This window comes from Fundulus heteroclitus, unplaced genomic scaffold (genome assembly GCF_011125445.2).
Source record: "Fundulus heteroclitus isolate FHET01 unplaced genomic scaffold, MU-UCD_Fhet_4.1 scaffold_52, whole genome shotgun sequence".
Lineage (NCBI taxonomy): Eukaryota > Metazoa > Chordata > Actinopteri > Cyprinodontiformes > Fundulidae > Fundulus > Fundulus heteroclitus.
The window spans coordinates 2686486-2699277 of NW_023396945.1; the positions used below are offsets into that span (position 1 = coordinate 2686486).

The 12792-nt window shown below is 39.2% G+C and overlaps 1 protein-coding gene and 5 non-coding genes across 6 annotated transcripts; 5 read left to right on the top strand and 1 right to left on the bottom strand.

Moving 5' to 3' along the window:
- Positions 1-260: 260 nt before the first annotated feature.
- On the top strand, positions 261-334 carry trnan-guu. The gene has a single exon. It is a non-coding gene; the product is annotated as a tRNA-Asn (tRNA).
- An 850-nt stretch (positions 335-1184) lies between these two features.
- Positions 1185-1258, top strand: trnan-guu. Its single transcript has one exon. It is a non-coding gene; the product is annotated as a tRNA-Asn (tRNA).
- Positions 1259-2101: 843 nt separating this feature from the next.
- Positions 2102-2175, top strand: trnan-guu. Its single transcript has one exon. It is a non-coding gene; the product is annotated as a tRNA-Asn (tRNA).
- Positions 2176-3026: 851 nt separating this feature from the next.
- Positions 3027-3100, top strand: trnan-guu. Its single transcript has one exon. It is a non-coding gene; the product is annotated as a tRNA-Asn (tRNA).
- Positions 3101-3943: 843 nt separating this feature from the next.
- Positions 3944-4017, top strand: trnan-guu. Its single transcript has one exon. It is a non-coding gene; the product is annotated as a tRNA-Asn (tRNA).
- A 3113-nt stretch (positions 4018-7130) lies between these two features.
- Positions 7131-12719, bottom strand: LOC118560930 (protein scalloped-like; the record flags this gene model as incomplete). The annotated part of the gene is given in 4 exon segments (XM_036132483.1): positions 7131-8090; positions 11856-12008; positions 12579-12628; positions 12631-12719. Coding segments are annotated over 4 exon segments (406 nt in total), but the record flags the coding sequence as incomplete, so codon positions are not given.
- Positions 12720-12792: the final 73 nt, after the last annotated feature.

Consider the following 12792-nt stretch of genomic DNA (forward strand, 5'->3'; position numbering starts at 1 on the left):
ATCCTGTCTGCGTTTTTGCACTTGTCACGTCCGAATTTGGCCGTTGTGGAACAATGAAGTTATTTTTGTTTCTTTTCTATGTTTGGTCAAAGAAGTTTGACTTGGACGAGTAGTATTTGACACTGACAAATTCTCCATCACACAAAACCTTTAGATTTGACTAGTTCAAGGTCTATGGAATTCCGTTTGTGCCGTCAGGAAAAGATATTAAGGGTTCAGTACATGAGTGCGACGGCCTCCCATACCACTGTGCCGGCCAAGTCTCTGTGGCGCAATTGGTTAGCGCGTTCGGCTGTTAACCGAAAGGATGGTGGTTCGAGCCCACCCAGGGACGTTTGTTTGCTTTAAAACGCAGATTGAGTTAAAGCAACAATCCTCTACACAACCATGTTTGAGCAATACTTGCCAAATTGTTAGATAAAATCGGCTTGCCACGTATCCTGTATTTGACCTCTTTCAAAGATCCAAATAAACAATATTCATAACAGCTGTCAATGAGGAATTATACCTAACTTCTAAAATTCAAGGCAGTTATAAGACTCACCGGTGATGAAAACCACGGTTTTCCAGATTTAAGCACAACCCATTGGCGATATTTTGAATTTTTCTCTTAGTTGATGGCTAAGAAGTGGTCCAGGATTTCCTTAAGTTTGAAAACTCAAAGTTTCCACAGCATTCTAACATTTTTCTGCTGTTTGCATAGCTTTGAACTTCATTTCTGCTGAAAGTTTAGGGCTGTGTGAGCAAGGTTGGCAATACTTTCCAAGGGATGTGTTCAGGAGAGTCACCACTGTGTAGTAAGTGACCAATATTGTCACACACAAAGGAGGATGTTTGGTATGGATGTTTCTCTTCTGCTTTATAATGTAACTTTCAATGAGCCTTTTTATTCATATCGCTAAATCTAGTGTGTAATTGTGGCGTATCCTGTCTGCGTTTTTGCACTTGTCACGTCCGAATTTGGCCGTTGTGGAACAATGAAGTTATTTTTGTTTCTTTTCTATGTTTGGTCAAAGAAGTTTGACTTGGACGAGTAGTATTTGACACTGACAAATTCTCCATCACACAAAACCTTTAGATTTGACTAGTTCAAGGTCTATGGAATTCCGTTTGTGCCGTCAGGAAAAGATATTAAGGGTTCAGTACATGAGTGCGACGGCCTCCCATACCACTGTGCCGGCCAAGTCTCTGTGGCGCAATTGGTTAGCGCGTTCGGCTGTTAACCGAAAGGATGGTGGTTCGAGCCCACCCAGGGACGTTTGTTTGCTTTAAAACGCAGATTGAGTTAAAGCAACAATCCTCTACACAACCATGTTTGAGCAATACTTGCCAAATTGTTAGATAAAATCGGCTTGCCACGTATCCTGTATTTGACCTCTTTCAAAGATCCAAATAAACAATATTCATAACAGCTGTCAATGAGGAATTATACCTAAAATTCAAGGCAGTTATAAGACTCACCGGTGATGAAAACCACGGTTTTCCAGATTTAAGCACAACCCATTGGCGATATTTTGAATTTTTCTCTTAGTTGATGGCTAAGAAGTGGTCCAGGATTTCCTTAAGTTTGAAAACTCAAAGTTTCCACAGCATTCTAACATTTTTCTGCTGTTTGCATAGCTTTGAACTTCATTTCTGCTGAAAGTTTAGGGCTGTGTGAGCAAGGTTGGCAATACTTTCCAAGGGATGTGTTCAGGAGAGTCACCACTGTGTAGTAAGTGACCAATATTGTCACACACAAAGGAGGATGTTTGGTATGGATGTTTCTCTTCTGCTTTATAATGTAACTTTCAATGAGCCTTTTTATTCATATCGCTAAATCTAGTGTGTAATTGTGGCGTATCCTGTCTGCGTTTTTGCACTTGTCACGTCCGAATTTGGCCGTTGTGGAACAATGAAGTTATTTTTGTTTCTTTTCTATGTTTGGTCAAAGAAGTTTGACTTGGACGAGTAGTATTTGACACTGACAAATTCTCCATCACACAAAACCTTTAGATTTGACTAGTTCAAGGTCTATGGAATTCCGTTTGTGCCGTCAGGAAAAGATATTAAGGGTTCAGTACATGAGTGCGACGGCCTCCCATACCACTGTGCCGGCCAAGTCTCTGTGGCGCAATTGGTTAGCGCGTTCGGCTGTTAACCGAAAGGATGGTGGTTCGAGCCCACCCAGGGACGTTTGTTTGCTTTAAAACGCAGATTGAGTTAAAGCAACAATCCTCTACACAACCATGTTTGAGCAATACTTGCCAAATTGTTAGATAAAATCGGCTTGCCACGTATCCTGTATTTGACCTCTTTCAAAGATCCAAATAAACAATATTCATAACAGCTGTCAATGAGGAATTATACCTAAACTTCTAAAATTCAAGGCAGTTATAAGACTCACCGGTGATGAAAACCACGGTTTTCCAGATTTAAGCACAACCCATTGGCGATATTTTGAATTTTTCTCTTAGTTGATGGCTAAGAAGTGGTCCAGGATTTCCTTAAGTTTGAAAACTCAAAGTTTCCACAGCATTCTAACATTTTTCTGCTGTTTGCATAGCTTTGAACTTCATTTCTGCTGAAAGTTTAGGGCTGTGTGAGCAAGGTTGGCAATACTTTCCAAGGGATGTGTTCAGGAGAGTCACCACTGTGTAGTAAGTGACCAATATTGTCACACACAAAGGAGGATGTTTGGTATGGATGTTTCTCTTCTGCTTTATAATGTAACTTTCAATGAGCCTTTTTATTCATATCGCTAAATCTAGTGTGTAATTGTGGCGTATCCTGTCTGCGTTTTTGCACTTGTCACGTCCGAATTTGGCCGTTGTGGAACAATGAAGTTATTTTTGTTTCTTTTCTATGTTTGGTCAAAGAAGTTTGACTTGGACGAGTAGTATTTGACACTGACAAATTCTCCATCACACAAAACCTTTAGATTTGACTAGTTCAAGGTCTATGGAATTCCGTTTGTGCCGTCAGGAAAAGATATTAAGGGTTCAGTACATGAGTGCGACGGCCTCCCATACCACTGTGCCGGCCAAGTCTCTGTGGCGCAATTGGTTAGCGCGTTCGGCTGTTAACCGAAAGGATGGTGGTTCGAGCCCACCCAGGGACGTTTGTTTGCTTTAAAACGCAGATTGAGTTAAAGCAACAATCCTCTACACAACCATGTTTGAGCAATACTTGCCAAATTGTTAGATAAAATCGGCTTGCCACGTATCCTGTATTTGACCTCTTTCAAAGATCCAAATAAACAATATTCATAACAGCTGTCAATGAGGAATTATACCTAAAATTCAAGGCAGTTATAAGACTCACCGGTGATGAAAACCACGGTTTTCCAGATTTAAGCACAACCCATTGGCGATATTTTGAATTTTTCTCTTAGTTGATGGCTAAGAAGTGGTCCAGGATTTCCTTAAGTTTGAAAACTCAAAGTTTCCACAGCATTCTAACATTTTTCTGCTGTTTGCATAGCTTTGAACTTCATTTCTGCTGAAAGTTTAGGGCTGTGTGAGCAAGGTTGGCAATACTTTCCAAGGGATGTGTTCAGGAGAGTCACCACTGTGTAGTAAGTGACCAATATTGTCACACACAAAGGAGGATGTTTGGTATGGATGTTTCTCTTCTGCTTTATAATGTAACTTTCAATGAGCCTTTTTATTCATATCGCTAAATCTAGTGTGTAATTGTGGCGTATCCTGTCTGCGTTTTTGCACTTGTCACGTCCGAATTTGGCCGTTGTGGAACAATGAAGTTATTTTTGTTTCTTTTCTATGTTTGGTCAAAGAAGTTTGACTTGGACGAGTAGTATTTGACACTGACAAATTCTCCATCACACAAAACCTTTAGATTTGACTAGTTCAAGGTCTATGGAATTCCGTTTGTGCCGTCAGGAAAAGATATTAAGGGTTCAGTACATGAGTGCGACGGCCTCCCATACCACTGTGCCGGCCAAGTCTCTGTGGCGCAATTGGTTAGCGCGTTCGGCTGTTAACCGAAAGGATGGTGGTTCGAGCCCACCCAGGGACGTTTGTTTGCTTTAAAACGCAGATTGAGTTAAAGCAACAATCCTCTACACAACCATGTTTGAGCAATACTTGCCAAATTGTTAGATAAAATCGGCTTGCCACGTATCCTGTATTTGACCTCTTTCAAAGATCCAAATAAACAATATTCATAACAGCTGTCAATGAGGAATTATACCTAAAATTCAAGGCAGTTATAAGACTCACCGGTGATGAAAACCACGGTTTTCCAGATTTAAGCACAACCCATTGGCGATATTTTGAATTTTTCTCTTAGTTGATGGCTAAGAAGTGGTCCAGGATTTCCTTAAGTTTGAAAACTCAAAGTTTCCACAGCATTCTAACATTTTTCTGCTGTTTGCATAGCTTTGAACTTCATTTCTGCTGAAAGTTTAGGGCTGTGTGAGCAAGGTTGGCAATACTTTCCAAGGGATGTGTTCAGGAGAGTCACCACTGTGTAGTAAGTGACCAATATTGTCACACACAAAGGAGGATGTTTGGTATGGATGTTTCTCTTCTGCTTTATAATGTAACTTTCAATGAGCCTTTTTATTCATATCGCTAAATCTAGTGTGTAATTGTGGCGTATCCTGTCTGCGTTTTTTGCACTTGTCACGTCCGAATTTGGCCGTTGTGGAACAATGAAGTTATTTTTGTTTCTTTTCTATGTTTGGTCAAAGAAGTTTGACTTGGACGAGTAGTATTTGACACTGACAAATTCTCCATCACACAAAACCTTTAGATTTGACTAGTTCAAGGTCTATGGAATTCCGTTTGTGCCGTCAGGAAAAGATATTAAGGGTTCAGTACATGAGTGCGACGGCCTCCCATACCACTGTGCCGGCCAAGTCTCTGTGGCGCAATTGGTTAGCGCGTTCGGCTGTTAACCGAAAGGATGGTGGTTCGAGCCCACCCAGGGATGTTCGTTTGCTTTAAAACGCAGATTGAGTTAAAGCAACAATCCTCTACACAACCATGTTTGAGCAATACTTGCCAAATTGTTAGATAAAATCGGCTTGCCACGTATCCTGTATTTGACCTCTTTCAAAGATCCAAATAAACAATATTCATAACAGCTGTCAATGAGGAATTATACCTAAACTTCTAAAATTCAAGGCAGTTATAAGACTCACCGGTGATGAAAACCACGGTTTTCCAGATTTAAGCACAACCCATTGGCGATATTTTGAATTTTTCTCTTAGTTGATGGCTAAGAAGTGGTCCAGGATTTCCTTAAGTTTGAAAACTCAAAGTTTCCACAGCATTCTAACATTTTTCTGCTGTTTGCATAGCTTTTGAACTTCATTTCTGCTGAAAGTTTAGGGCTGTGTGAGCAAGGTTGGCAAACTTTCCAAGGGATGTGTTCAGGAGAGTCACCACTGTGTAGTAAGTGACCAATCATTGTCACACACAAAGGAGGATGTTTGGTATGGATGTTCTCTTTTGCTTTATAATGTAACATTTCAATGAGCCTTTTTATTTCATATCGCTAAATCTAGTGTTTGTAATTGTGGCGTATCCTGTCTGCGTTTTTGCACTTGTACACGTCCGAATTTTGGCCGTTGTGGAACATTGAAGTTATTTTTGTTTCTTTTCTATGTTTGGTCAAAGAAGTTTGACTTGGACGAGTAGTATTTGACACTGACAAATTCTACCGTCAGACAAAACCAACAAGAGAAGACCTGAAGCTATCAAGGCAATGGAATTCCATCATAACTCAGCAAAAGATATCATAAGGGTTCAGTACATGATGCGACGGCCTCCCATACCACTAGTGCCTGCCAAGTCTCTGTGGCCAATTGGTTAGCGCGTTCATATGTTAAAAACATAAAGGATGGTGTTTCTGAGCCTATACAAGTTTCACTTTCTGTTTGATTTAAAACTACAAGTTTGTCTGTCTACACACACACACACACACACACACACACACACACACACACACACACACACACACACACACACACACACACACACACACGAACTACATGAATGTACTTTGATCTAAACCTGTTTACTGTAACTCTTGTCTGTATGTTTAGGTTTGTTTTTTTTTACCAATTACGTCAAAGTATTTGCTGCGGAACTGCTAAACAAGGTCATGGACTACCAGCTTACCAATTTTGCGAATGCACCATTTTTGTTTCTCAGTGCCATTTTGTAGTCCCAGGTGAAAGACGCTGAAGCTACAAGTGGATAAGTCAACATGTTTGGTTGGTCATTACAGCATCCACCCAAAGCATACTATAAAAATGGCCAAACTGTGTGGAATGGAACACTCTGATACCTGGACGGGGGCGGGGTGTGAAGTGCCTCTTTTAGATTTAGAGATCGGACCAAAACGAGTTGCTCTCAGACACACCCCGGAACACAGGAAAAAGGGGGTAAATTAACAGCTGAATGATTTCAATGTGAAAAGAAGAACTGAAAAGCATGATGTGTAGAGTTAGTGTTTTGCTACACAAAACACTAACTTTAAGATGAACTTCTAATGTCTTTCTTCTTACTTCTCTTCAACAAGGACAATATTTTTAGAGGGCACAGCTAACAGTTGTCCTGTGAACATTATCCCATCTGAGTAGTGGCTCTTTATAGCTCCCCCAGTTACTCTAGGCCTCTTGACTGTTCCTCTGATTAATGCTGTCCTACCAAACCTGTCAGTTTAGGTGGGCGAATATGTCTTGGTTGGTCTGCCGTTGTCCCATATTCTGTATATTTCTGAAAGCTTCATGAGTTGTTCCAAGCTTATTGCCCTGTCTGCTGTGTTCCTTGGACTTCTTTGTGACTTCTGTTCTGTAACAAACCACTGAGGTCTCCACAGAACAGCTTTACAGTTTCAACCTCGTTTACAAATTAGGTGACCTCTGAAGGCAGACCAAAGGTGGCTCAATACAAATGCATACCCCACCTGTTATTTTTTTATGTGTTTCACTATGCATCCTTTTCCTTCAACTTCCCATTTATACCCCACTTGTTGTTGGTCTATCTATTAAAATCCCAACAAAACACATTAACGTTTGTGGTTTTAACCTGAAAATGTGAAAAAGTTCAGAGGTCATAGGCACTTTTGCAAAGCAAAATGTATACGGAGCTTTGCTTCCACATGTACTCAGTAAATTGTAAGTTTATAGGGATAAATCCTACTTTTAATTGTATATGCCATTAGATGCATACCACACTTTACAAAAACCCAGCAACAGGAGTTGTATGTGAAATGCTTGTTTTTCTAGGCCAACTTGCATATGCAGACAACTTCAGTTTACAAATCCCAGTTTGTTCAGGTTAGAAGTGTTACTATGTGCCTTCAGTTGGACTCAGACTTTTGTCAATCAAAGACAAGAAACAACACAAGACACTTTCAACAATCAATGCCAAACAAAATGAATACAACAGGTTTCTGCAATAAGCTCATCCTAACATTGTTAAGAAGAGATGAATGTGATTCTGCACATGATCACTGAAATACTGTGATAACACAAAATATCTGCACCATCAATTGTAATCAGCGGATGTGCAAAAGGGATCTTGAATCTTTTTATCGCTGTAATATTAATTCAAGCCACTAGATGGCACCCTGAGGCAGTCCAACTCGACACCCCCTGCACATGCATGTCTGTAATAGAATCTACATTTAAAACAAGATCTAGATAAACACAAAGACCGACAAAAACTCTCTCATGCAGCTTCTGTTGGCCATGTTTGGCTCCTTTGGTATAGAGACCACAGTGTAGGATGGTCCTTCTTCACACTTTTTCAGTCTTTCGACATCCACGGTTCATCTTCTTCAGCAGTAGTAGTGTTCTTGCGCACCCTGACGTGGCCAGTGTTTCTCAGAGTTCTGAACCAACTTGGCAGATTCCAGCTTTAAGCTCTGTGGCGTCTGTAGTCTTTTGTTTGGTGTGCTTTTGCTTAACTCCCGCTACAAAAAAGGTCTGAGAGCTGGCAAGTTCCAACAGTGTAACTGTGTCAGTCTTTGACTAGCCTGTAAATATGATGCTGTGCGCCATGCTCGCTTGTAGACACCTCAAAGACGTAAGCTATGCACAGCAGGGTCTCCAGGGTGTCCCTGTTTGTTACCACCTGGAAAAAATAAAAACAGAAGGAAAAAAATAGTCTTAATATTTATGGATTCCTCTCACATGGCTGGGAATGTAGCAGATGGAAAGCTTTGTGCATCTTCATCAATAACTTTACATTTTAAACTGGCATCTCTTAATTTCTCCTTATGCACTACCTTTAGATGTGAAAGGTTGTGCATTCATAGGGGAAATAATGAGAGCGTACAGTATAATTTGTGTTCACTATGAAGAATTAAATATATATATATATTTATTTTAGGGTCCAACTGAACTATTTTAATTAAAAAATATCCTAACTTTTCCAGCAATTTCTGTAACAATATTGACATAAGAGTACAAAACATTGACCTCAGATTCCACTAATCACAAAATAACATGATGGTGATGTTGACTTCATCACCATCATGACTTAGTTTTATAATAAAACTTATACTTATAAAATCAGATCTGTATTATCCTACACTAAATCCAGATTCTTTAAAACTTGGTACGTGATTAGTGATATATATGTATTGTTTGTAATTTAAAAAATGGGAGTTGGAGACTAAGTTTGATTTGACATTGCATCCATTTATCTCCCATGTAGAACAACCAACTATACATTTTGACTCTGAATAAGATGTATTTTCTTCTTGAAGGTCTTTTGGATAACCACTGTGGACTGTTTTGGTTTAGCTTCTATTTTATTTTGCTTTGTGTGACTATAAGTATTTTTTTTTTGTCTTGTCACCCGGATAATAATTAGGTTTTTTTTGTTTTCCTCCTTGAGTTATTTCCTGTTTTTGAGGGTTTGCTTTCTTGTTTCTGTTAAAAAAAAGCTCAATAAATATACTTTGCAAAAAATAAAAAGAGAGTTGGAGTGCTTTATTTGTTTAGCGTCTTAACCAGACCTTTAAAGGACCACAGCTTCAGTTTAAAATCTTGATCTGAGAACATCTAAGGGACAAAAAGCTGTTTTATATATTTTTATTTTTTAATTAATTTATTTTGGGTTTAGTGTGTTCTCTGTCAGTTACTTACAGATCACACTGAGCAATACATTTGCCACATTACAACTTGCAACATCGGGGCATGTGCCATGTCTCATATGCCGTGATTTTGTCAGTTGCAATGTGGCAAATCAAATACAATAAATATGATGTAAAAGACCTATAAGTAATATTGACACCTTGTGGCTCAAATCGGTACAAAAGCTTGCCACTGATAACAATCTAATATGCCATTTTTAAATGGTGTGTTGCTGTTGTGAATTTTTACTTCCACGGGATAGGTATATGACGTTTTATTCTGTTCTATTTCTAGTCTGCTTCTCTTACTGGCTTCCTTGTTAGCAGGTTGCTGCTCTTTTGCCAAAATAAAATACCAAATGCTGTGCTCTGTTTTTGGAAGTCCGATATGATTGGCTCCTCTCACCAGGAAGTATACACGGGCTACACTCTGAACCAAAGTAGTTCTGGACCTTACCTCTAGATTTGAAAGATGAAAAATGTGACTAAGACATTGAAGATGGTTTATAAAGAATGTTACTTCCATCCCAGGGGACAAATGAAAATGATTTAGGTTGTTTTTACGGTAAATATCTTACTTATTGCTCCTTTAAATGTATATCAGTGTAAAACAAAACACATGTCCTTCTTTTAGGTACTCAAATATGAAAAACGGCAGTAGGACTCAACGACCCAGTTTTCTCCTGGCCATTGAATGCACCATACTATGCACCACCAGGTTGTGTGTTTAACACTCTTTGGCATGAAGCTTCTACGGAGAGAGGAAGACTCAAACGTGGGTAGTTTCTATATCAGTGAGGTGTTTAAAACAAGAGGAAACAAAGAATCTTGTTAAAAGGAAACTGTTTCCAACATCATGTTCAGACCTGTCAGTTATTCATTCAGGCAGGAGATAAAAAGGCTGAACGGAGTGCAGCAAAGCAGCTCTGTTTTATCCTTTTGAGCTTTCAGTCTCTACTATAAAATGTGCAAAATTTTTGGAAATGTTGGCACCCTTGAGGAAATCTCAGATTAGGGGTGGACACTCATGCTAGCAGCAAAAATGCACTAATACCATATATGAGATGCTACATACAGATCACAATGAATATTGTACTTATTTTGTCTTGTTTAACTGCTTTCTCACACACTCTGATGTTGCCTCTGCTCCAAACATAGCCAGACTTTAAAATATGCTGTTCTTATGCTTTCTTATATCATACAGTAGTTTTCCCAGAGAAGGCAGAATAATACGAAAACAGTCTTGGCAAGTTGAAGCTTACAGAAACAGGTTGGAAATCAATTCTGATTGGTGTTTTAACTTGAAAAATCAAATCTCAAACTTTCCAGACTTTTTATTACTGCACAGGAAACCTCTTTTTTTAAATACACAATGCTGATATCTACCTAAATCATTGCAAGAGTGTGACAATGCCATGGCAACGCTACAAGCACAACACAAGCGCACAGCTTTAGCAACTCATTGTTGTCTGTATTTTTGCACTGAAAGAAACACTTGTAACAAGAGGCGCTATCCATTGTGCTGCAACAGTAAGTCTCCATGTATCTGCTGTCTGTATGTGATTATGAGCTGCTGGTTAATCTGAACTAAATCAGCCCATTGAGCCCTATAATGACATGCTGCCATGCGGTTGCCAGCGTGGGCTCAATATAGTTATTGTCCCCAGGCTCGTTTTTGCAGGAATGCAGCCGTCAACAGAAGGAACACAAAATTCTTTGAACGTTGTTGCAGATAATGACTCTTGCCGTGGTGATACGCTCCACCCGATGCACTTTCCTCTCAGTGTCTGTTGTCTGAGGAGCACAGCGGCTCATTCAGGAGAATCCAGCTAACTTCAGCATAGATTAAATGATGTGCTAGGACGTATCTGATCTAAACACTGCCAGACTGTTGGTAGTCCCACTTAAGTGAGGATATTACATGTTTAACAGATTTTTCAAATATTTAAAAAAAAAATATTATGTAAACATCAGCCAGTTGTTTCAGATGTGAGCATCTTATAAGGGTTTTTAATTCGTCACTGTTCTCACATATGTTTATCAGAAGATAAATCCAGATTGAGAGACCTATAACCCGAGAGGATAAAATTGTTCTCTTTTGTCACATGAAATACTTTTAGAAAACCAAGAGCATAATGACTTCAGTGGAAAAGTGGATAAAGATAATGTAGTCATGCTGAATTAGAAGAAGTCTTATTTTTTACACCGTGCAGGATAACCAAATCTTAGGATGTTGTTTATTTAAACTAGCCCTGCTTTAATTTCTTGACAACTATATTCCTGACCTGTCTGCTGTGTTTCTTAGTCTTCATGATACAGTTTGTACATTAATATTCTATAACAAACCACTGAGGCTTTCACAGAACAGCTGGATTTATAGTGAGATTAAATTACACGCATTTGAAATATACTTTCTAATTATGTGAATTCTAAAAGCAAATGGTTGAACTGGTTTTATTTATCTAAATATGTCCAGGGGGAATAACGGAGGTAAATGCGATGCATGCCATACAAAATACAATGATATATGGAAGTTTATGTTTAGGGTGTGAATACTTTTGTAAGAGTTTGCCGTTTGGTAACAGAGAGGATAAGACTGTTTGGTGTGGACCTTGTAAAGCAAACAATCTGCACAGTGAAGTTGCAAAAAAGAGAAAGTCAATCTTTTCACAATAATCATTCAAATGTTAGCAACATGCGTGGAGACACAGTCTTTAAAGTCTAGTTTACCAGAATAAACCACACATTCTTGTATGTACCTGAAGGATAGTGAAATTTTCCAGTACGCTGTTCATCATGTATTTCTCAGGGAGGTGTTTGAGCTTGTGGATGAAATTAATCATGTATTCACATAGCGGAGATCGGTGGATCCGAAACACGTATCGTCCGTTCTCAAAGCGCGCGTACTCCGTCTGTGAAAAATAAACATGCAAATTAATCCCACATCTAAGAGATCCCAACATTCTGAAAGAGAAGTTAACAGCCAGGAAAAGGGTAAAAAATGTTCCATCTACAAAAGAAAAACAAAACCCATAAGGGTGTATGGTCCACTGACACTTCAATAGATACAGTGGTTTCATGGGATAAGCTGTAATGTGAATAATGCAATATATTTAATGCAGCATATGGCATGCCACATTTGACATTAAACACATTTCTCGTGACGACTGTAATCAAATAGTGAAACCATTAAATATAATCATGTGGCCTGCTGAGGCCGATGGCTCAACCAGGAGATATGGGCTTTGTGTTCATATTGTACAATCCATCAGCCCTGTGTGGGGACTGAGTGGCCACTCAGTATAGTTAACTGGAAAAACAGGACTTAGTCAGATTGGGGAGATTTATGAGTCAGTTTCCTGACCACAGATCGGAGGAAGCTGACAGGAATCCATCTGAGCCAGCAGGGAGGAAACTGTGGGTCGTGTCCCTTTAATGTTTGAAATTGAAAGAGAGATGACTGACGTTCTCCACTGTCTTACCTCCACCTTCTCCACCACCTGTTTGCCAAAAGAGCAGACCTTAGTGGATGAGTGATAATCATGTTCTCAGAGCTCTCATACTGGCTGGAAACGCCGTAGAAGAAGCTGCTGTCATCCTGTAGGTTTAGACTGAGGTTCCGCCTAGAAGAAGGGCAAAAAACACTCATGGGTCAGCTTATCAAAATTTTTGTGTATTCTACTCTGTAATACATTG